General features: G+C 40.3%; 1 protein-coding gene across 1 annotated transcript in view; it reads left to right on the forward strand.

Moving 5' to 3' along the window:
- Positions 1 to 333: 333 nt before the first annotated feature.
- The window catches only part of LOC114902687 (placenta-specific gene 8 protein), a 33,070-nt gene continuing 8,629 nt past the window's right edge, over positions 334 to 24,774 (forward strand). Inside the window, exons 1-4 of the mRNA XM_029235155.1 lie at positions 334 to 429; positions 14,572 to 14,713; positions 16,379 to 16,503; positions 21,634 to 21,748. Of these exons, the coding sequence (XP_029090988.1) occupies positions 14,602 to 14,713; positions 16,379 to 16,503; positions 21,634 to 21,738 (342 nt within the window). The 5' untranslated portion in view covers positions 334 to 429; positions 14,572 to 14,601 and the 3' untranslated portion in view covers positions 21,739 to 21,748. The remainder of the gene's footprint in view (positions 430 to 14,571; positions 14,714 to 16,378; positions 16,504 to 21,633; positions 21,749 to 24,774) is intronic.

Genomic DNA, 24,774 nt, shown 5'->3' on the forward strand with positions numbered 1-24,774 from the left:
CCTACCTACAAGCTCCCCAATTTAAAAATGGCAATAAATACACACTAAATCTTATTTATTGTATTAAAGGGAAAAAGTAAAATTTAAAAATTGGTAAGCTCTGCCAGACATGTAAAACCAGTCAAATTATATAATGAATCAAATCTTTCCCCCCCCCCAGAAAAAAAGATACATGAGTGTACTTAACACAATGTAGGAGAAGGAACACAATTTTGCGGGCAAGAAATGCTTTCATTTTCAAAGTAACAGAAACATACCTTGAACACTCCTCTGCCCAGATTGCACTGGCCAATGAAAAATCACTGATTATGTACTTTGTACTGCATACTGCGACGGAAACATACTTCTCTCTTTTCTGTATCTTTCACTTCTAGTGAGATTCTCTCTCAAGCCACAAGATACAACCTGCCCAGAACCTATTTCTTAACTGTAAGTACTTTGAAATGAAGCACTTCTTTAAAAGCTTATCTAGCCCTGGGGGGGAAAAAAAAGTTTTCTTTAATAGTATTTGATTTTCTTGTTATTATTTCTAACATGCAATATTTCGAGGTCCAGCCGAAAGACCAATGTTCTCTTATCTAATTGCTTTAAATTTAGTTAAGTTAGTCAAATTCAACATGTGCCAGGCATGTGTGAGATGCCATGCTTTTCATAAGGTAGTCTTGAATCCTCATCAACTATTGCTTTCAGCAGGATACATATATTAGGCATTGTGTTTATAACTTGATCATTAATTTCACTCTTTACTTCATACATAGGCATGTTTACTCATGCTAGGCTAATTTCTTTTGAAACTATTTTGCTTGATTTTTTTTCCATTAGAAAAAGAAGACGGAATTTTATAGATTTAGCTAATGAATCATGAGAATCCTTGAATTTTTGGTATGACAGTAAGAAAAACAGACTAGAAGCCTTCAAACTTAAATTCTGGTGCTTTATTTATATGTATAAAGAAAGAGACCCTTCTCATCTCACATTTGTTAACTTCTGAGATGAGAAATTAGGAAATGGAAATGTTTCAATCAAAGCAAAAAAAAATTAAAATTTAACATTGATAAACACTAGAAAGAAAAGGAAAATCTAAGTGATATATTGATTAATATTAACGTAATTAATGTAGTAGATTAATACTAATTAATATTAATAAGATAGGGGCTGTCCTTCTCAAGAGTGAGGTTTTCCAGGGCAGGGGAGACAGGTATAAGGTTAGTTGTAACTAAAACTAATGGGTGAAATTAGGGTGTTTAAAATGTGGGCCAAATCCTGCAAGGTTTCTGGGCATTGAGGTCATTCCATGAAAGGGGTCTTCTAAAGAAAGGGGTCTCAGTCTCTCTTCAAAGCTTGTCCACCAAGATTCCCATTTCAATTCCTCCTGCCTCCATTTTTCCTTTTTCCGGAGTGGCCCCCACCAACTTTTTTCGTCACCTGTCTGCTCTGTGGCATCAAAGACAACATGAAACGAAACAGCTGTGTGGTCCCTCAGTGATGGGCAGAGATACCAGCTGTGGAGAGGAAACTACAGACTCTCCTGAACCCCTACCATATCTAACACAAGCGCTACACACGTTGGGTATCCAGTAACGTTTGCTAATGTGGGCTGGATCTGCAGTTATTCTTAACAGAAGAGAAATAAAAACGCCCAGGGCCGTGGGTTACAAAGTGTCCTCTGTAAGGGCACTGATGCTGGAATCTCCTGAGACGCCAGGCCTCTGCATGGGCAGGCAGCCCAGGGGTGAGTGGGGCTATTTCAGCCTGTGCTCCTCGGGAAAGCTGGAGGCCCTGGCATGGCTACATCTGCCTGGAGAAAGGGATGGTATTTTTCTATTTCTCACCAAGCTGTGTCTATGCAGAGGGGCCGCATTTCTCTACATGACAGCACCCTATGCCATAGGGGCAGCAGCCCTGAGGGTGCTCGGTACAGATTGCTGGACCCCAGCCCATCCCACCTAAATCACAGTCTCAAAGGATAGTGCCCAGGAATCTATATCGTAAACAAATTCTCCAAGTGGTTTTTACGCACAGTAAGCATTGAAAAGACCACTGAACGGAGGAGACAAGCTTGTAGACAAGGTCCCAGAAATTCTTGGAAACATTACTGGGCACTAAAATGATTTCAGGGAAGTTGTCTTTTGTTATCTTCCCCTTAACTCCTGCTGTCGATCTTTTACCTTGAATGGTTAAGGTTAAAGACTATTGGGTATTTAATGGCTGAAGCAAAGAGATTTGCAACCATTTAGGATATTTTGAGTTCGTTTTTATTTTATATTTTATTGCAACCTAAAGGATGCCTAGAATTGTGAAATGATATTTAAACCACAGAGCTGCACAGGAGTAAGTGTGCTTGTTTTCTCTTCTGTTTGATAGCTACCAGGGAGCTCTTTCTGGAATAAGAAATCTCATGTGAGAAGTTACAAAACCTCTTTCAGAATAAGCCACATTGGTCAAAAAGAAGTCTGGGGCGCTGGTTCCTAGTGCTGTTGTTCTGGGCCGGATAGAGTAGCCTTCCCCCCTGCTGTAGGTAACCTTCACTAGAGGTGAACCTTGAAACCTTGAAACCTCCTGGGGCCCCCAATCTCTGCTAAAGTCCACAGAAACACCTGGGGTGCCCTAGTTTTCCATAATCAAAAAAGGAAGTCAAAAGTAGTGAAAGAAACAGAAACCGAGAGCTTTTGACTTTGGGGCTAAAGACTGTTGAGGCCACTACACTGAGAAAGTAAACTGTGGTACAAACTAACTGGCAGTCAGCACATGGATATTTCCCACGAAGCTGCTGGCTACAAAATGTGCAGATTACCACTGACTGAACTTCAAAGGCACTCAGAGAATGCTCCAGTCTCTCCTTTAAGGGCTAACAGCAGCCAATCTGAATACACAGATATATAAAGTATGTACAGAGTGAGGACAGTTAGGAAAAGGAAAGGATGGTTAGATAAGTGCAGGCAAGTTTTTATTTTGAAATCTTCAGATCATTCTATTCAAAATCACAGCATAGACTTCTTAAAAAAATAAGCAAGTTAAATGAACATGTTTTTCCTGAGAGAGATCATGGGAAGGGTATAAATTCATTAATTCAGCAATTGGTTACTGAATGCCAACTTGTGCCAGGCACTGGCCAGGGGCTAAGGAAAAAAAAATTCAGACAGCTATAGGATAATCAGCACAACCCTTTACTTTCTTTTTTGTTGTTGTTTTTTGTCACTGCATTTGCTTTTTGTTTCCAAAATGGGTATTTCTTGTGTTGATTATAAAAGGAATAAATGCTAATTGTAAAAAATTTTTTCAGACAATGCTCAAAATTATAAAGATAAAAATATCTACCAGCCAATCACCTAGCGATAACCACCAAACATTTTGTAGAGCCTTTCCTGTTTTTTTCTGATATTTGATTATTAAAAAGAAATACAAAAGAAAGTTTGAATTTCCTTTTTTTTTTGAGGTACGCGGGCCTCTCACTGTTGTGGCCTCTCCCGTTGCGGAGCACAGGCTCCGGACGCGCAGGCTCAGCGGCCATGGCTCACGGGCCCAGCCGCTCCGCGGCATGTGGGATCTTCCCGGACCGGGGCACAAACCACTGTCGCCTGCATCAGCAGGTGGACTCTCAACCACTGCCCCACCAGGGAAGCCCTGAATTTCCTTTTTTTAAAGCATTTTCTGCAACACCTCTTCTTCCCAGGCCCCAAATATGGGAAGCTATCACCCAAAACTATGGTTTCTGTCATGTGAGTACTGGGGTTTCGGATATAGGATGTCTGGCAGTCTAAAGGAGTTCTAGGGAGAACTGCCACTGCGTTTTCAGGGCTGAGCACTAGCCTGTGTCTGATGTGCACCGGCTCCAGCGGGCATCACGCACTAAGACCGTGGTAGCGGGCGTGTTAATGGGCACCTACTGTGTGCCAGGGCCTGAGCTAAGCTTTTGCGTTACATCAGAGAACACAGTCCACAAAAATTCCCTGCCCTTGTAGAGCTTACGTTCAGGACTGGGAGCTTTCCCCCAAACCAAGGTGATTATTGTAAAAAGGGTGAGCAACAGAAATGACACAATTGCAATTTCTTTATCTCCTTTTTCATGAATCCACAGAACGAGTTTGTTTAGAAAGCTGTGGATGCTTCTTACTAAAATGAAAAACAGGCATGTGCACTAGAAGTAGAATCTGGGGACCACCTAAGAGGTGTTAAAATCACTGGGGCCAGGGGCAGGGGGGTGCTGATGATAGTTTCCTTCTGTATTACTTCCTGATCAGAAGTGAGCTGATCAGCCCGTTCATCTGATGAAAACTTTAAAAAATGTATTACAAATGCCTGGTGAGACTGAGCGGCCGCGGCTGGCGGAGCGGCAGGGTGCCGGGCAGCGGCGCCCCGACCCTGTCCCAGACCCCGGGCTCCCTCGCGCCTGCCCGGCCAATCTCGGCTCCCACCAAGTCCGGCAGGTCCAGCCGCGTACGGTGACAGGGACCAGCCCGGGTCCCAGCCTCGCGGACCCTCCCGGCGTCCGCGAGACGCAGCCGCCTGGAGCTGGCCGCGCCCCGACTGCGGCCGACCCTGCCCTCGGGCTCCGCGCTGCCTGCCCGGAGGGATTCGGGGGCAAAAAGTCGGGTCCCAGCAGAGGAAACGGCCGGGTACACAACTCACGTACTGGGAGGCGGAACGTGGGTGCCTGGCGGAGAACACCTTCTGCGCCGCAGCGCTGCGCGCAGTCACCATCCTGAGGGGCGAGAGGTCACGGCGGTGAGAAGCCCACCCCACCCTCCGCCCCGCCCTGCTGAAGCCCCGGGCCCTGCTCCTGCCGAGGCCACACCTCCCGCGTGCTCCAGAAACGGGGAGCGAGTGGGCTCTCCGCCCCAAATGGAAAAGCGGGGGCTGCTGATGGGCCCGGATGCTTTGATAACTTGGTTCAGCCTGACACCGGCGCGCCCCGCCACCGGCGGACTGTCCTGCCCTTGTCCCTTCTCCCTGCAAGGGAGCCAGAGCACAGCCAGAGGCAAGTTCGCTTCGTTCCATCACCTGGTGATCCTACCCTTCAAGATAGACTCCTGCCTACAAAGACACCCACAGATAACGCAGGCCCTGAATGATCGCCCCCGCCCGCCACCTTCCCTCCTCCCCCCCATTTTTGTTCACTTACTAAACTTTCTTTCGCAGTGTTTTCTGTGAGATCCACAGTGGTTAGCCTCTCTTATTGTAAAAGAGCAGTAAAAAGCCATTATGGCGCATTAAAAAATAAATAAATAAAGCAAAAACCAAAATAAAAAACCACTTTAATGCATATAAAAGGACAAACCTAATAAATTTTAAATAAGCTTCAGCTATTCTGAATGCATTTTATGGTGTTTTATACGAAAAAGAGAAATTCTTTAGGATGGTCCCTAAGAATTATAAGTGGGAAATGCAACCACAGTTCAAAAATCTTCTTATGGCTATGTTTATATTATATACTACTTAGATTTGGGAATGTATATTTTACAGCTTTTGTAACAGATTGCTTTTGTATTTTTCACTCTAAGTCCTATGGGGGCTCTCCTCTTCCCATATTCTCTTTTGTTTTCTTATTTTTTAGAAATAATTTCAGATTTATGAAAAATGTTGGAACAATAACACACAAAAAGACAAACAATAACAAATGTTGGCCACGATGATGGGACCCGCAAACAAAATGCAGCAGTTTTGGAAAACAATGTGAAGCAGTTCGAAATGCTAAACATGGCCTTGGTGGTATAGTGGTGAGCATAGCTGCCTTCCAAAATGCAAAACATAAAGTTAGTATTTTGACCCAGCAATTCCACTTCTAGATAGACACCCAAGAGGAATGAAAACAAATGTCCGCACAAAACCCTGTGTGGTACGCAGATAGTAATAGGAGCGTTATTCATAATAACAAAAAAGTAGAAGTAATCTAAATGACCATCAGCTGATCAATGGACAAACACAAAATGGTATATCCACACAATGGAATATTATTCAGCAGTTAAAAAAAAAGTACTAATGCATGCTGTGGTAAGGATGAACCTTGAAAACATTATGCTAACTAAATGAAGTCAGTTACAAAAAAAGCATATATTCTCTGATTCCATTTATATGAAATGACTAGAATAAGCAAACCAATAGAAACAAAAAGCAGATTAGAGATTGTTTGGACGTAGGGGAGGCGAGAGGAAGTGGGGAGTGACTGTTAATGGATATGGGTGCTAAAGGATGTGTGCTAAAATATTTCAGAATTAGATTATGGTGGTGGTTATGCAAGTATGAATATACTAAAATCACTGAACTGTATCCATTTTAAACAATTGAATTTTATAGTATGTAAAATATTTCTCAATAAGATATTTTTTAAAATAACAGGGACTTTCCTGGCAGTCCAGTGGTTAGGACTCCACGTTTCCATTGCAGGGGGTGCAGGTTCAATCCCTGGTCAGGGAACTAAGATCCCACATGCATACGGCACAGACTAAAAAATACAAAAATAAAAAAGTAATACGCAGAGTCCCCATACACCCCTCACTGGCTTTCCTGGTTAATGTTTTACATAACAATCGTACAAATACTGAAACCAGGAAATTGGCAAACTACTATCACCTAATTAATCTACAGATCTTATCCAAATGTTACCAATTGTCCCACTATTGCCCTAAGGAAGAGAAAAGCAGCTCTTGCCATTGTGGAGCTGGCCCAGTGCTGTGAGCTAGGCTTTGGTGTTGCAGCAAGCTGGCCTGGCACTCACACCAGGTCTTTCTTTATTTTTGAGATATAATTGACATATAACATTATATTAGTTTCAGGTGTACAACATAATGATTTGATATTTGTATATACTGTGAAATGATCACCACAGTAAATCTAGTTAACATGCATCACCACACAGTTACAAAATTTTTTCCTGAGATGAGAACTTTTAAGATTTATTCTTTTAGCAACTTTTAAATATACAATACACTGTTATTAACTATAGTCACCATGCTGTACATTACAGCCCCAGGACTTATTTATTTTACAACTGCAAGTTTGTACCTTTAGACCACCTTCACCCATTTCTCCCACGCCCTACCCCTCACCTCTAACAACCACCAATCTGTTCTCCGTATCCATGAGTTTGGTTTGTTTGCTTGTTTTAGATTCCACATATAAGTGAGATCATCTTGTATTTGTCTTTCTGTGTCTGACTTATTTCACTTAGCGTAATGCCTTTAAGGTCCATCCATATTGTCCTTCCCACTGGGTCTTGATGTTCCCCTCTAGCACATGAACAATTTCACAGAGCATCAACATCAGATAAGACCATGATGGATCAAATAAAAACACTAACACTCTGTAATCATATTTGAACACAGATGAACTTTAAACATTATCCAAGCCACAAAATACCAAACATTTCCCTTTCCTGACTAATATGAGTGATTGCTGCTTCTTTACCTGTTGCAGGGTTAGGCTTGCTCTAGTCACCTTCATTCCCATAGATAAGATTTATTAATATACCCAGTCATAGCATTGTCTCCACTTTCTGGAGCACATCAGTATGTCCCATTACTGATAATATCAACTTTGGTCACTTGACTAAGATAGTGTCTGCCAGATTTATCCACTAGAGAGTTGCTCTTTTTCTCTTTGTAATTAATAAGTAGCCTGTGGGGAGATACTTTAAGATGTGTAAATATGTTGTTTCTCATCATACTTTCAAAGTCTAATTTTAGCATCCATCTGTGAGTCTTTCCTATAACAATTATTACTGTAGTGTTTGCCAAATGGTGATCTTGTATTTCCGTCACTCCCTCTATATTCATTAATGGGAATTCTCCCTCATTTTATTTATTATTATTATTATTATTATTCTGGCCGTGCCGTGTAGCCTGCAGGATCTTAGTTCCCTGAGCAGGGATCGAACCTTGCCTCCTGCAGTGGAAACGTGGAGTCTTAACCTCTGGGGACCACCAGGGAATTCCCCCCTTCTCCCTCAGAGTAAATAAAATTTACTCTTTTATTTATATCAGTAGAGAGTTACGGATAGTTTAGTCTATGAATTATAATCAGATATTAACATTATTTGGTTACACAAATTGTCCCAGATTTAGCCATTGGAAGAGCCATCAAGTTGGCTCTGAGGTCCTATCTCTAATCCATATTTGCACCCTTTTTTACTTTTTGGTATACAAGATGTTCCAGGGTTATTTTGTACTTCCCTTTCCCAGCCCTGGCATCATCCATTTCTCTAATGAACTCAGGCTCTTTTTTTAATTGGAAAATGGTATTTAGAAACCAAGATTTGGGCACAAGGTGTGTTCATTGATAGTGGGTTGTTGTTGCTTCTAGGTCCTCTCAATGGAGAGGGCTAGGAAATATTTATGTATTCATACACATTTCTATATCTCTCTGTGTGTATGTGTGTGTGTGTGTGTGTGTACTGTAAAGCTGTTGTTTGTTGCCTCAGTGGCTTTCTAAGTGCCTGTTTTGAGCTTTTACCAAGTTATTGCCCACTTCTAAGTACCCATCCCCAGTACATGTGTTCATAAGCCTTATAATGACTTCCCCATCTTACCCTTTTCCTACTTTCCACGTTGACCCAGTTACATTTAAATTACCCAGTGAGAATGCTTCCTGCATGCCACAAGCTACCCCACTCAGGACCCTCAATAAAGGCATTCGCCCATGAGTCTTGGCTCTGCTCTCTCGACGCCTGCTGTTACCAAACTTCAGGCTTTTAAGGGACTTTGCATGGCCGTCTGGGCATGCCATGCCTCCCCCTTTAGGACCTGTGAGTAGAATAAATTCTTTAATTTCATATGCTTGTCTGAATGGGATTTCCGTAGCTGTGTTGGAGTGACCCTTAAAGACCCCGCAAAGGAGTCTTACCCCCTCATTTACAACTGTGTGTGTGTGTAAATAACCATGAGTTCATACCACTGATTCCAACTCAATAGGACTCATACTAGCTGTCCTCCTTTCCTTATCTGTAATTTCTTTCTCTGACAGGGAAAAATCTCAATCTCATTATCCACAGTATATTATTCAAGCCATAGATAGATAGATAGATTTCAGAATTGCTAATTCATACCTCTGTGAAAAACAAGTTTAGTAAACTAGAGTATAATATTTGTCAGTTATTTTTTTTATAGCTTTATGTTATATAGTCAAAATACTTTCCAAGGTTATTTAGGTTACCTTTTTCTTCCTCAGTGTGGTTATAATATTAATTGTAATACAGTCAGGTCTATTTGTTACTGTTTATATTGCATTTTGGGATCCTGCCACATTCTCTTTGATTTTGACTATCCATTTATGCGTTGACTTGATATGTGAAATATTAGCATGGTTGGAAGAGTCAGAGCCATATGAAAAGGTACACTTAGAGAAGTGTTGCCCCCAGCCCTGCTACTCCATTTCCATTCTCTCATTCTTTCCACCTCATTTACCCTGAACATAACAAGTTTCATTTGTGTCTGGTTTATTCTTCCTGTATTTCTTATTGCACAATTGAACAGATACATGTGTGTTTTCTTATTTCCCTTTATTTCTTACATGAAGGATATCATACCAAAAACATTCTTTTGTGCATTTTTTTCCCACTTACATATATCTTGGAAGTTACTTCATGTCAGTTTATAGAGCTCGTCCTCCTTCTTCTTTTTTTTTTTTTTTTTTTTTTTTCCTGCGGTACCTGGGCCTCTCACTGTTGTGGCCTCTCCCATTGCGGAGCACAGGCTCCGGACGCGCAGGCTCAGCGGCCATGGCGCATGGGCCCAGCCGCTCCGCGGCATGTGGGATCTTCCCGGACCGGGGCACGAACCCGTGTCCCCTGCATCGGCAGGCGGACTCTCAACCACTGCGCCACCAGGGAAGCCCCTCCTTCTTTTTTTGATAGCTGCATAACACTCCACTGTGTGGGTGTACCATAGTTTATTCAACCTGTCTTACAGTGCTTACAATTATTTTGCAAAAACAAACAATGCTGCTAGGAATAACCTCATGCATATGTGTTTTTGCATTTTTGGAGGTATATCTTCAGGATGAATTTCTAGATATGGGATTACTTGGGCAAATGGTAAGCGTAAGTGTAGTTTTGTTAAGTATTGCTAAAGTTCCTTCCAGAATGGTTGCACCAGTTTGCATTCTCACCAGAAATATATGAGTACCTGTTCCTCCACAGCCTTGCCAAAAGAGTGTGTTGCATACTCTTTAATTTTTGCCACCTGACAAGTGTTTAATTTGCATTTCTTTAATATTGAGTGAGTTTGAACATCTTTTTTAATATACTTAAGGTCATTTTCATGTCTTCTTTTGTGAATTATCTGTTCCTGCCTTGTCATTTATCAACCTTGGGGCTTTTAAATTTCTCTCATTTTAAAAATTTTTTTTTTTTTTTTTTTTTTTTTTTTTTGCGGTACGCGGGCCCTCACTGCTGTGGCCTCTCCCGTTGCGGAGCACAGGTTCCGGACGCGCAGGCTCAGCGGCCATGGCTCACGGGCCCAGCCGCTCTGCGGCATGTGGGATCTTCCCGGATCGGGGCACGAACCCGTGTTCCCTGCATAGGCAGGCGGACTCTCAACCACTGCGCCACCAGTGAAGCCCAAGATTTTTTTTTTTTAATACTTAATGTCAGATTTTGTCCTCTCTTTGTGTACCTATAATCATTTTATTAAAACTTAGAAAAATATATGTTTGCAGACCACACTCACTAATGGGAAGGGAAATACCTAGAGCTGTTTTCTGACGGTGATAAAGTTCAACAGACAGAAACCTTTAAAAATAAACGTTTTAAACCTTATTCCTTCTTTCTAAAAAAATAAAAATAAACTCGTTTAATAGTCATCCAAAAACACCGTGTCCTTCACATGAGGCTGTTTGCTAGGACTCAGGGGATCATTTATAATGATTGACCTGGTTAATTTACAATTAGCTATGGTGAAACCTGGGCAGATTTAGACATGTTTGAACCGTTTTTGATACGCTTTCAATTGTGTGGAAAAACATCCAAGATGTTGCCTTGTTTCATATACTGCTCTCTCTTTTTGTCCATGGGAACTACCAAACTAGCCAGGCATTACTGGGCAATGCAATCTAGAAAGAAACCCAGTTAATTCAAGAAATAGAAAAAGTGTAAAGTAATATGGAACAATGGAGGTAATTTGCTTGTTTTTGACACTGCCCTATGAGGGAAATAATACAAGAAAGCATTAGTATAATCACATTGCCTGAGTATCTCAGAGCACTGTATTTTCAATTTTAGTGTTTTTCTTTTGTCCTGAATTCTGAAGTGGAAATGTATTACATCTCAGTGTCTAGCACACTGTGAGTGAATCAAACATATAATAAGTACTTAATTCAAGAAGACAAGGAAAAGTACCTTCTATTAGACTACACTGAAGTTGGTGCTAAAGGAATAAATATGAAAAGAGAGTTCCAGTTCTCAAGGAGATCACAGCAAACCAATGAAAATGCCACCCTGTAATAAGTGCTGTGATGGAGCAGGGCTCTAAAGCTAAGGGGCAAAGGGAGGGACAGGGACTGTGGAGTGAGCCAGAGAAGGATTTGAATTTCATAATTTACTTAAACTCTCTGAGCCTCCATTTCCTCATCAACTCAATAAAGATAATAATTCCTACTTGGCAGGGCTGTTGCCACATTAAGTGGACAGTGTGAGTCTAGCACAGTGCCTGATATAGGGTAGAATTTCAATGAATATTAGCTGATATTATTGCCAACAGATATTTATGGAAATCATCAAAAGAAATTTCCTTGCTGCATTTTTGTACATTTTAGCCATACTACCTGATACTAATCTGATTTTTTTTATTGTTCATTAAATTCATCCCTAGACTTTATCTCATAGAAGGTACTCATAGAAGGTAATTTTCATTGTCTTCTTGAATTAAGTACTTATTATATGCTTGATTCACTCACAGTGTGCTAGACACTGAGATGTAATACATTTCCACTTCAGAATACAGGACAAAAGAAAATACTCTCAATAAGCACAGAAGGTGGATAAGTCAGAAACCATTTCCATTTTTACAGATTAGTAAGAGGAAATTTAAATGACTAGTTAAATAACTAGGCTGATCAATGACTAGTCCAAGATCACACAGTTTAGGAAATCAGAATTTGAGCAAAGATATTCTCACTTCAAATCAAATCAATGTTGCATGACCCCACAATGCCTCTCATGATGGAGAGAAATTAGGACTAACCTAACAAAATGTACTTCATAATAAACGTTGCTGGGGCACACCATCAGGGCTTGCCCCTAACACGTACCGAGGGTCTGTCAGCACTGACAGTCTGCACTGTCAGAGGGATACAGGCTCCAGGTAAATTTGAAGTGAAGGACCAACTTGGATGAAGGAAGATTGGAGAGGACTACTGTGATGTTGTGGTTTTTAATAAGAAATACATATTTGGTCTTCATTCCCGTTCATGGCACAGAGCTCCTAAAATCTTTGGAATTTCTTACATGGTAAGAGCAATAAAGGTGTCTTGTTATTCATAACAAGCCCCTCTCAACTACAGAGGAGTTTATGCTAATGAAGTGACTTTTTTGAAAGCCCTTGAGGGTGCTGGTTGCCAGGGAAACCAATCTTTGTTTAGAGAGTTGGAACTTTTTGCCACAGCTCTCAGACTTCCAGGGGAGGGGAGAGGGGTTTGGAGACTGAGTTCAATCACCAATGGCCAATGATTTAATCAATCATGCCTATGTAATCAAGGCTCCATAAGAACCCAAAAGGACAGGGTTCAGAGAGCTTTAGGGTTGGTGTACTGGGAAGGTGGCCCACCCCAAACCCCACAGGTTCTGAACCTCACCCTCTGTATCTTTTCATCTGGTTGTTCATTCGTATCCTTTAATAGCCTTTGTAATATATCAATAATCTAGTAAGTAATCTATTTTCCTGAGTTCTGTGAGCCACTCCAGCAAATTTATCAAACATGAGGAAGGGGTCATGGGAACCTCTGATCTAGTTGGTCAGAAGCACAGGTGACAACCTGGTCTTACAATTGGCATCTGAAGTAGGGGAGGGAGGGCAGTCTTGTGGGACTGAGCCCTTAACACGTGGAATCTGACACTGTCTCCTGTAGACAGTGTCAGAATTGAGCCAAATTGTAGGACACTGTATGGGCAGGCTCCCCAAGATGTCTGTTCTCTTGTTCTCTGTACATTCTCTGCTCACCAGTCCCTGCTTCACCTACATTCTATTCAGATGACTGACCTTCCCTAATCAGCAAATACCTACGCACTTGCCCCCTGCCCCAGCTAGTGATTGTTCTAAGCTTTAGATCAGAATATCTCCCCTGTGATAGCTTATCAAAGGGGTGGTGAGAGGCTGTGCTCCTCTGCTGGTTTCCCTGCTAACCAGTGAGCCAACCTGATGTCAATCCCCCCTAAAACTGGTAACCTCCCTCTCCCCCCATCCCCTGCCCTGGGAGCTAAGACTGGTGGGCTGTCACTCCAGGACCTTGCTTCAGAAATGTAAGATCCCCCTATCCATTAAACCATTGATGTTTCTGTCACTGACTCTGGGCTCTTTCTTCGGTCTCTGGACAAGTACAGGGCTCGCAGGCCTGCAGGGTGCAACCCAATGGACCCCCATCTGGTGTTGCAGAATTGCTTGGTGTGGAAAAAAGCTACCACACATTTGGTGATCACAGGTGACAGTGTTCTGTGAGTAGACAGAAAACAGGGGAGTTTTTCCTTTACAACTGCTCATCGGAAACAAGTCCACAGCAAAAGGGAACATAAAAGAGGGGCAAGAGGAGAAAGGTTGCAAGTACACAAAAGCTTAGGATGGTGCAACTTTACAGAAGTCCGTTTCCGTAATTCACTACTCCTTCTGTCAACTGAAAAAAAATGCACAACGTGAGTGTTGTGAGTTAAGTTTTATTTGGAGCCAAATGAGGACTATAGCCTGGGAGAACAGCCTCGCAGATAGCTCTGAGGAACTGCTGCGAAGAGGTCGGAGGGGAGGTCAGTATGCATGCGATTTTGGTGAAGGGGGCACGTGCGTCAAGCACACATTTTGGCAGAGGCTTGCTGCTGGTCACGGGGAGCAGACGCCTCCGTTAATGATTTTAGTGCTTTTCTAGATGAGAGAAGATGTAAGAAATGGGGCTCATAAAATCTTCTCCTAAAAAATATCTAACTCTCTGAAGGCCTGTTCTGCCAGTGTTTCCCAGAACACACAGTGCCGCATTCCTGATCACCGTGCTGAACTCCTTTCAGGGTGTGTTGAAGGTCAGCGACTGCAGTGGCGGGTGACTTCGTTCTTGTAGAACCAAACAGCGTGCAACAATTTTTAGTTGGCATGGTCATTATCACGGGTTTCCTCATTTGTTTCCCTGTCTTGTGTGGAGACCAGGCACCTGTTTAAAACAGTTCTTACAACCCTGTTACGTTCCCTAACACCAAGAGAAGAATCTGTATGTTTTACCAGTTCAGTGAATCCCTTCCCCCAGGGGCCTCTGCAGAAATTCTGTTCTTCAAAGATCAACAAGTCACTTGGTCTAAATTGCCTCACTTGCCCCTGAAGCAGAGTACCTCAAAACAGGCTTCCAAGAGCAACCTCCAGGCTACTTACACCAAGTTTTTCCTTTCAGACCACTGCCACGTAAGACCCTGCATCGAAAATGCAAGCTCCATCTCCGGTGGTCATTGTAACTCAGCCTGGAATTGGTCCGGTTCCTCAAACCTCTAACTGGCAGACGGGCATGTGTGACTGCTTCAGCGATTGCGGCGTCTGTAAGTGCTGGGGAAATTGCGCCCGTAACTGATGTGGAGGTGAATTACCAAAGACCAAATCCTTCCCTCACTCCTCCCTTATTGTGTAGTAAACGTTCCCCACTGATGCCAAAGCACCCTGTGTGTCAGGCAATGCTTTGTTAACAGAAAAAACCTGTACGGACTGTAAATTAATTGTTCTCCACCCTTCGAAGAATAGTCTTACTCCTAAAATAAGTTCTGGAGTTAAGATAATAGGCAAAAAGCTGATAACTCTAACAATGAACAGACTTGGCCTAATGACTATAAATAGACCATACATCATATTAAAAGAGACATTTCAAGTTTTACTTGATTAAAAAAAAGACTGCTCTTGTTACACATAAATTAAACTCATTATTTTATAGTTACACTGTGCCCAGTAAACAAGGGATAATTTTCATCCATGGTTTCAGCATGAGCTCAGAGAAAAATTATTTTATTTGTACATTTAGCTTTGTTATACACCTAAGAATAAAGAATTCTAAAGGCAATTAACTTCTCATTGGGTAAAATATCTCTGACTCTCCTTGTTTTTTGTTTTGTTTCTTTTATGAGAGCTCTCTAAGTAAACTTGGGAGAGAGGAAGTTTGAGAGAAGATGGGGGTGTCAGAAAGGTCAAATGCTTAGTTCTCAACACCAAGCAGGAAACAAACAAACCTGCCTATATAACAAATTTTGCTCTGAGGTTTTTGTTTTTGTTTTCCTGCCTCCTTGAAGTCTACACAGTGTTCTGGGTTTATTGATTTGCTCTCATTGTCCTACTGGATGACCTGGGGTGATGACTTACATTTCTCAGTTCAACATCTGCATATCGTAGTGATAATGAAACCACAATAATAAAACCTTCTAAAGATGAACATTCTAATCCCCTAACCCCTAGTATTGTTACTCAAATAAGTGAATTACAAGTCCTAATATGAGCTTAATATCTTCATACAGAATTTCTTAATTGTAGATCTGACCAAATCATTCTCCCTTCTTAAAATATTTCAGAGGTTCCTCATGACTACCATGACCCATTCTGAGCACTCGTACTTCCTCTTTATCCAGTCTCCAACCCGCCATGGGTCCAGCTTCATCCCCATCCCATCCCTGGCTCCAGCCATGTTGAATGAAAACCAGCCATTGCCTAGACATACCATGTTATCTAAAGAGGCTCTTTTCCCTTTCCTCTACCTATAAAATTCCTAATCATCCTTCAATATTCAGATCAAGCAACATTTCCTTCCCAGAGCACTGGAGACCCCATTTGTGTGAGTGACTCCTTGGCATCCTGAGTAGGTTTCTGTTGGAGAATTTTTCATATGATCTAACTTCCCTTCTAGACTTCAGACAGAGGCATTGTCAGTACTGAGGATAATCTCTGGAACATGGCTAGGTTTCAGTGAATCATTCAATACATGGATGAAGGCAGTACTACAAAAAGAATACAGACTTTCCAAGGTGTGGTTATTCCAGAAATGATTGGGTGGGGAGAAGGGAGAAGCTGATGCGTTGCTGAGCAAAAGCAGTGAAGATGGACTTGGCAGCAGGATGTGTGACAAAGGCCCCAGGATTTGGACCGCCATTCATGAAAGCACACTAACTTTCGGCTGTGGTGGGGGCAGAGTGGAGTAATTTGTACCTCTGATTTCATGTGTCCAGGTCTCTGTGGCATATTTTGCTTCACGTGTCTTGCATGTCAAGTTGCATCTGATATGAATGAATGCTGTCTGTGTGGAACAAGTGTTGCAATGAGGACCCTCTACAGGACTCGATACGGCATCCCAGTGAGTCTCTTACGACACTGTATCATTCAAGTATGCGCCCACGTTCAAAATAATTGTCATAAACATGGAGACAATTTGATGGTACCCATCATCATACGAATTTGATTAGTAGGAGTTTCCTAGCATCTGCAACCTTGTATTCCATTACTGTAGCAATAGATCCTCTGGTTATGGGACCTCCTTCTATGTTTCTGTGAAAACCTTAGAAAATAAACAACTCTTGTATTTACAATGTATGTCATACAGTGGAAGAGGAATGTTCAGAGCCTACTATGCCCCAGGTATATTACATATGTTACATCATTTAATCCTTACACCAACCCCATAAAGTAAGTAGGCCCACCAGGCAGAATTCCTTCTTACTCAGGGGAAGTTGTTCTTTCTCTATTAAGGCCTTCAACTAATTAGATGAGGCCCACCCACATTATGGAGGGTTACTCTAAGTCTACTGATTTAAATGTTAATCTCATCTGAAATATTATCTTCACAGAAACATCTAGAATAGTGTTTGATCTAATATCTGGGTACTATGACCTGGCCAAGTTGACACATAAAATTAACCATCACAGGAAACAAATATCAATAAATAGGCAGAGGGCTTCCCTGGTGGTGCAGTGGTTGAGAGTCCGCCTGCCGATGCAGGGGACACGGGTTCATGCCCAGGTCTGGGAAGATCCCACATGCCGCGGAGCGGCTGGGCCCAGTGGGCCATGGCCGCTGGGCCTGTGCGTCCGGAGCCTGTCCTCCGCAACGGGAGAGGCCACAACAGTGGGAGGCCCACGTACAGCAAAAATAAATAAATAAATAGGCAAAATATTTTAGGAACTTATCTTATTCCATTGAAATTATTTTATTTTTTCATTTGAAAATATTTCTTACTTTTTTAATTATACAAAATAATACATATATAGGTAATTTTATGACAAATCCAAACACAGAGGTATATAAAATAAAAAGTGAAAATCTCTACCCAGTGATAAATTCTATTAGTAACTTGGTGGTCTCCTTCCTCAGGTTTCTTTTTCCTATGCCTATAAGGCATATACATATAGATTAGATGTAGCTATAGCTATAGATCTAGACATATGGGGTTTGGGATTTGCAGGGCTCTTTTATTGCTTTTTTTTTTTTTTAATGAGTTCATACTATATTGTAACCTGTTTTTTCCACTTAATATATGGTAGACACCTTTTATGTCTGTAATACAGATTTTTTTTAATATCTGCATAGTATTCCATCATAGAGATAACATACTTAATCACTTCCTTATTGATGAAAGGTTAAGTGATATTGCAGTTTAAATAGTTGTACGTATATGATTTTGTACATGCACTGGTATTTTTGTAGAATAATGTACTAGATTAGATTGACAGATCACAGGATATGCACATTTAAAATTTGAAAAATACTGCCAAGTATCCCTTCAAAAAGATTATATCAATTTATAACTTATTAATATTATATGTGTGCCAATATAATATTTTTTCATGTTGCCTGTCGGAGAGGCAAAAATGATATTTCCTTGTTGTTTTAGTTAAATTTTTATTAGATAGATCAAGCAACTTTTTGAAAATTTATTGTTCTTTTCATTTCTTCTATAAATTATCTGTACATATACTTTGTTCATTGTTTTATTGAGTTGTCTTTTCTAATTGATTTGTAGGAGCTCTTTATCTATTACGCTATGACTATTTAACATGAAAGTTATCAACTTTTTTAAAGGCTTAGTACATAATCAATTTTTTTTAATGTTCATTAGGAGTTTGAAAAATTAATAACAGTCTGAAACTAAAACTTTAGTTGGTTTTGACAAAATTTGGAAGATTGGAAGGAAGAGGAAGAAACAAAGATATTCTAAAGGCTTTGTCTGGCATTGATAGATAAATACACATTTTTTTATAAAAAGAACATTACTGAGGTATAACTGACTTACAATAAACTGCATATATTTAAAATGAACAATTTGATAAGTTTAGACATATGTATATACCTGTGAAACCTCACAGTCAAAATAGTGAACATATTCATCACCCCCAAAATTTACTCACATCCCTTTGTAATCTTTCCTTCTTTCCCCTCCCCTCTTCCCCAAGTAACCACCAATATGCTTTCTGTCACTATAGATTAGTTTTCGTTTTCTACCATTTTATATAATAGAACTATACAGTGTGTAGCTTCTTTCACTCAGTATAATTATTCTGGGATTCTTCAAATCGTTGTGTTGTGTAAACTTAAATGTGTTAAGAGGGTAGATCTCATGTTAAGTATATATTTTTAACCCAAACAATAAAATTAGGAAAAAAAAGAAAACATTTGAATGGCCAATAAGAACATAAGAAGATGTTCAATATCATCAGTCATTAGAGAAATGCAAATTAAAACCACAATGAGATACCGCTACACACCTATTGGGATAGCTAAAATTAATCAGCCTAAACCACACCAAGTGTGAGCAGATATGGAGGAACTGAAACTCTCATGCACTGCTGATTGGAATGTAAAATACAGTTTCTTAAAAAGTTAAATATACACCTACTTTTTGGCCCAGCCATTCTGCTTCTAGATATTTACCCTACAAAAATATATATCCATACTAAGACTTGTACACAAATGTTCGGAGCAGTTTTGCTTGTAATAGCCAAAAACTAAAAACCACCCAAATGTCCCCCAGCAGGTGAATGGATAAACAAATTGTGATCTATCCATATAATAGAATACTACTTAGCAATAAAAAGGAATGAACTATTGATACCCACAACAACGTTGATGAATCTCAAGATAAATATAATGTTAATAGCCAGAACATGGAAGCAACCTAAATGTCCATCAACCGATGAATGGATAAAGAAGATGTGGCACATATATACAATGGAATATTACTCAGCCATAAAAAGAAGCAAAATTGAGTTATTTGTAGTGAGATGGATGGACCTAGAGTCTGTCATACAGTGAAGTAAGTCAGAAAGAGAAAAACACATACTGTATGCTAACATATATATATGGAATCTTAAAAAAAAGAAAAGAAATGGTTCTGAAGAACCTAGGGGCAGGACAGGAATAAAGACACAGATGTAGAGAATGGACTTGACATGAGGAGGAGGAAGGGTAAGCTGGGACAAAGTGAGAGAGTGGCATGGACTTATATACACTACCAAATGTAAAATAGCTAGTGGGAAGCAGCCACAGAGCACAGGGAGATCAGCTGGGTGCTTTGCAACCACCTAGAGGGTTGGGATAGGGAGGGAGGGAGGGAGATGCAAGAGGGAGGAGATACGGGAACATATGTATATGTATAGCTGATTCACTTTGTTATAAAGCAGAAACTAACACAACATTGTAAAGCAATTATACTCCAATAAAGATGTCAAAAAAAATTTTTTAATATACAATGTTAAGTTGTGGGTAAAAATTTAAGGGTCATTGCTAATAAAAATTAGTTGTGGAACATCTAAAACTACTAAAGGGAACAAAAGGAACCAGGAAAGGTCTATTCAGCCAAAAATGAAAAGAAGGAAAAAAATACCATTTGATGAATACCAAACGTAAAATAATTTGGCTATCTCATGGGTGGGAGTGATTTAGATTTCTCAGCTGTGCTAAAATGTCTTTACCTTTTATTATTTCTTTTAGTGTGTTTGTGGTGAGTCTCTGAGAGTCTGGCCTCTTACGTGATAGGTGAATAGCTGCCCCACTTATCTCACCCCTCTTCTCTTCTGGGGCCCCAAAGCCCACATTAGGGTCATCTGTTAAACTGCTCTGCAGGCTGTGTTCCAGGCAAGGCCACAGCTGGCAGCTCTGGGCTGGCCCAGCTGCTCAAGGTGGCATCAGTTAACCACTCATCTTTCATTCCCCCACCCATTCTTCCTCCTTTCTGAACTGAGAGTTTTTGGTTTGGGGTTTATCTAATACCGTGCCTCTGACTATGTTAGGTTTCATGTTCCTTAGCTCTGTTTTACTTTCTCCATCAATGTAATCCCATCTGCTTCATTTTTTTTTCCAAAAATTGCTCATGATTTCTGGCTCACTAAATCCCCCAATCCCTGTTTTCTAGTACAGCTTTCATTTTAGTTAACAAAGCTCTGCAAGCACATAGTTTTTAAAATTATCTAATTTATAAGGTTTGTTAAGGAAAACAGTACTCCCCAAACTTCTCTCCCCTACTTCCTATTTCCCAAGGCTGATCTTTGGGTGTTTACCTCCGTATCTCCAAATAGTAGACTTGTATTGCTACTTTTTGACTTTGCAGTTTGGGGCATTGTCTCTGGACTTCCTACTGTGGAAGATGAGAATTTAGTTCTGTTTTATCCCCCTTCCCCACCATGGACATGCACCCTACCCCTACCTCACTCCTTCCAATATAGTTATATATAATTTTGGTTAAATCCGTATTTAGTATTTATATTATGATAGCTCTGCTTGCTCTTCAGAGTTGAGTTGAATCGTGTAGTGAACTATGATTGCCTTTTCTACTAAACTTTGTTTTTCCTACTATTAATAATGTTTGGCTTTTTCATTAGGAGTTTTTCATTTACTTAAGAGTAGTGCAGTCCCAAACTCTTTCCCAGTTTTCTAAATCTCTTCCCCAAACATTCAATATATCAGACATTCTATCATTTTCATCTCCTTGATGAAATCACTCCCTGACCCACTACCCTTTGAACTAGATGCTTTTCACTCCTGGTGCTCTGCTTTTGCCCTGAGATCTCCTTCGCCATGACTGGAGATTCCATTAACCGCTCCCCCATGTTAGTCTCTGGTTTCTTATACCTTTCTTGGTTTGCTCCTTCACTTTGGTGGAGGCATCCTCTAGTAGCTTCCTGAGAAAGAGAGAGGGTAGAGGAGAAAAGAGATTTTACTTTTGAAACTCCTTATTTTACCCTCATATTGATAGTTTGGTTAGATATCTTCTATTTTCAATATCACAGAGTATAGGAAAACATTTGATTTCATAAGAAGAGACAGGAGCTATATAGAGAAATCAACTAACATTTTCCTGAATGTATCCATCCAAACTCCAAATTCAAAGGATCAATGCCTTCTGCTTCTCTTCAAAATGTCTTGAAAATCCACAAGTCTTAATTCCCAAATAGGTGGATTTTACATTTCTGTTTCTTTTATATTTTCAAACAGGGATCCATTTGTGATGACTATATGGTGACCCTTTTCTGTCCTCTGTGTTCTCTTTGCCAAATCAAGAGAGACATCAACAGAAGGAGAGCCATGCATACTTTCTAAAAAAACAATGGTAAGTCCCAGAATCTGTGAATGTTGAGAAATATAATCAAGGGCTTTGTAAACTAAGCATTATTTTGAATAATAATTCAATAATAACAATTATTTAAGTCTCTCAAATGTTATCTTAATATAAAGATTGACTTTGATTTCTTCAAATGAAGAAAGCTTGTTTGGGCTGCCATAACAAAGTAACATAGCTTAAACAGGTTAAACAACAGGAATTTATTTCTCATAGTTCTGAATGCTGGGAAGTCCAAGATCAAGTATGAGCCAGTTCGGTTCCTTGGTGAGGATGCTCTTCCTAGCTTGCAGTTGGCCACCTTTTTGCTGTGTCCTCAAATATTGGAGAGAGAGAGAGAGAGTTTTGGCCTTTCTTCATATGAGGACAGTATTCCCATCATGGGGCCCTCACCTTCATGATCTCATCTAAACCTAATTACTTCCCAAAGGCTTCACCTCCTAATACCATCACACTGGGGGTTAGGGTTTCAACATATGAGTTTTGTGGCTGGGGGGACACAAACATTTAGTTCAAAAAAAGAACTCTATATTTTGAAACTATATTTTAGCAAATAAAGGGATGGTGACTTCTCTAGACTTCTCAGAATTCTGATGGTCTATTAATGAAGCACCACTTGCAAAATACAAGAGTGTGGTGAGATACAAAAGAAGTGGAAAGCACTTTCCCTGCTAATACAAACAAATTGATGAAAGAAACTGGTAAATAATTATAAAGTAGTAGAGCAAATGAAAATTACGCTATGTAATATTTGGATTAATTGTGGCATAATGCATCTATAAATAATGAGGTGAGGTTAAACAGGAAAGAGAAGGTGAACTTTGAAAGAGGTGGAATAGAATACAGAATATTTGGAAATGTTCTGTAGAATGTCATCATCTGAAATTCAGTCAAGTCATTTCCAACTCATTTTTCCAAGATTCTCAGAATTAGCTATTGAGGATATAGTAAAGTAGAAATCAACATGATTTTGTCAGTCTTCTATAGAACGTATCTTGAGTATGGGAAGAAAACATTAATTTTCCCATTCTTTGCAAAAATCCACTTCCTTTCTCAAGTGAATGAGAACTTTGTATAAGTTAACAAACATAACTCTTGGAAGATATGTTTTCAAATATTCATGTATTTAGCAAATAATGCCTCAAGTATGTACCATGCAGGATACTGTTAGGGACTGTGGGGAATGAAGGGAAATAAGCTGGTCCTCTTCCCCTTAGAGACTTTATACTCAAAAAGAAGGCATTAGAAAATCCCTCAAATAAAATGCAAACTTTGAATAATGCCTTTAGATGAAGTGCTATTTTATGCTCAGAGGAAGGAAAGATGATATCCTGTGAGAAGTGTAAGCGAAAGTTTCTTGAAAGAAGTGGTTTTAATTCTAAAGAGGAAGTGAGCATCAGGGTCACAAGAGGAAATAGATGGCACTCAAACTGTGATAATACAAGGATTTAATGAAGACCATTTACAAAGGTGTGGGTGGGAGGTACAGGGAAATGACAGGGGATTGTGCAACAACAGCTGAACCGTTACCATCCCTAGGCCTCGGGAGGATGGGAGGGAGCAGTTACCTGCATCTCAAAGGAGAAAGCTGTGTGACGGCTGCCCTGAGAGGACCTGAGCAGCCTGGGGTAACCCCTCAGGAAGGAAACAAGGGGAAAACTACCCTGACCTCATTTTCTGATGTCCTTCTGGGCTTCCCATTGGTTGAACCCACCAGGAAGGCAGAGAGAAGAACAGTATTGCTGGGCACCACAGGTCAGCCTCCCAGACCACAGGGCAGGACAGACAATGGTAGAAATGGATTGGATGGGGAAAAGGGAAGATTTTTGACACAGGATGAATAGAAATGGGTGTTGCTTCCCATCAGCAACATTAGTGAAACTATAGAGGCAAAAAAAGGAAAAAACATCTTTTTGAGCTTAGGTTTGACTTGGCAGGGACATATGGTATAAGTAGGAAAATAATGAGAAATGAAAGATTTTAAAAACTGATTTGGGGCCTTGGCATGCAATGTAGTGAATACTGGGCTAATGATTTGGCCTTTTATTTGGTAAGCACTAAGGAGTTATTGCAGGCTATAAAGGAGTAACATATGTAGACTTATACTTTAGAAAAACTAACCCGGTAATGGCATGTGGCACAGACTGGACAGGATGAGATCAAAAGCAAAGATTTGGCCTTACACCATTTCAACACTTTACCTAAATAAGCACATGAGACTGTTTGGAAAAAATATCTACCCACACGTATACAATAATAAATCTTGGCATTTGAGCTTTTTTTTTAACCTCAAGGAAATTATCTCACTGAAACTTTGAGCTGGTTTGACATAAAATATCTTGGTGGTCCCGACTCCTGCTCATCAGCTTGGACCCTACATTATTCATTGACAATAACACTTTAGATATACAAATATCTGAAATGGGAGAATAAAGAGATAAAGATAAAAGAATAATGTGATTTACGTTAAAAACAGATTGAGACAAAGGGATACAAGAACGAACTGAAAAAGTTCCCAGTAGCCAAAACTGGAACAACTTGAGCAACAAAATAAGGTAGTATTGGATTATAACCCAAAGTATAAAATAAATATCTGAGTATCAGTCCATACTGATATGTATGTAATGGCAATATTATTCATTACTGTGACCAACCTATATGTAAGAATAAGTTTTCTTCAAAAATACACTAATGCAGGGACTTCCCTGGGGTTCAGTGATTAGGACTCTGTGCTTCCAATGCAGGGAGCGCAGGTTCAATCGCTGGTTAGGGAACTAAGATCCCACATGCCGTGCAGCGCTAAACAAACAAACAGATCAGTGCAGGAGACCTTCAAGATGGAGAGGAAGAGTAAGACACGGAGATCACCTTTCTCCCCACAAATACATCAGAAATATATCTACACGTGGAACAACTATAGAACACCCACTGAATGCTGGCAGAAGACCTCAGACCTCCCAAAAGGCAAGAAAGTCCCCACGTACCTGGGTAGGGCAAAAGAAAAAAGAAAAAACAGA

This window comes from Monodon monoceros, unplaced genomic scaffold (assembly GCF_005190385.1).
Source record: "Monodon monoceros isolate NGI ecotype Baffin Bay Population unplaced genomic scaffold, NGI_Narwhal_1 Super_Scaffold_20, whole genome shotgun sequence".
NCBI lineage: Eukaryota > Metazoa > Chordata > Mammalia > Artiodactyla > Monodontidae > Monodon > Monodon monoceros.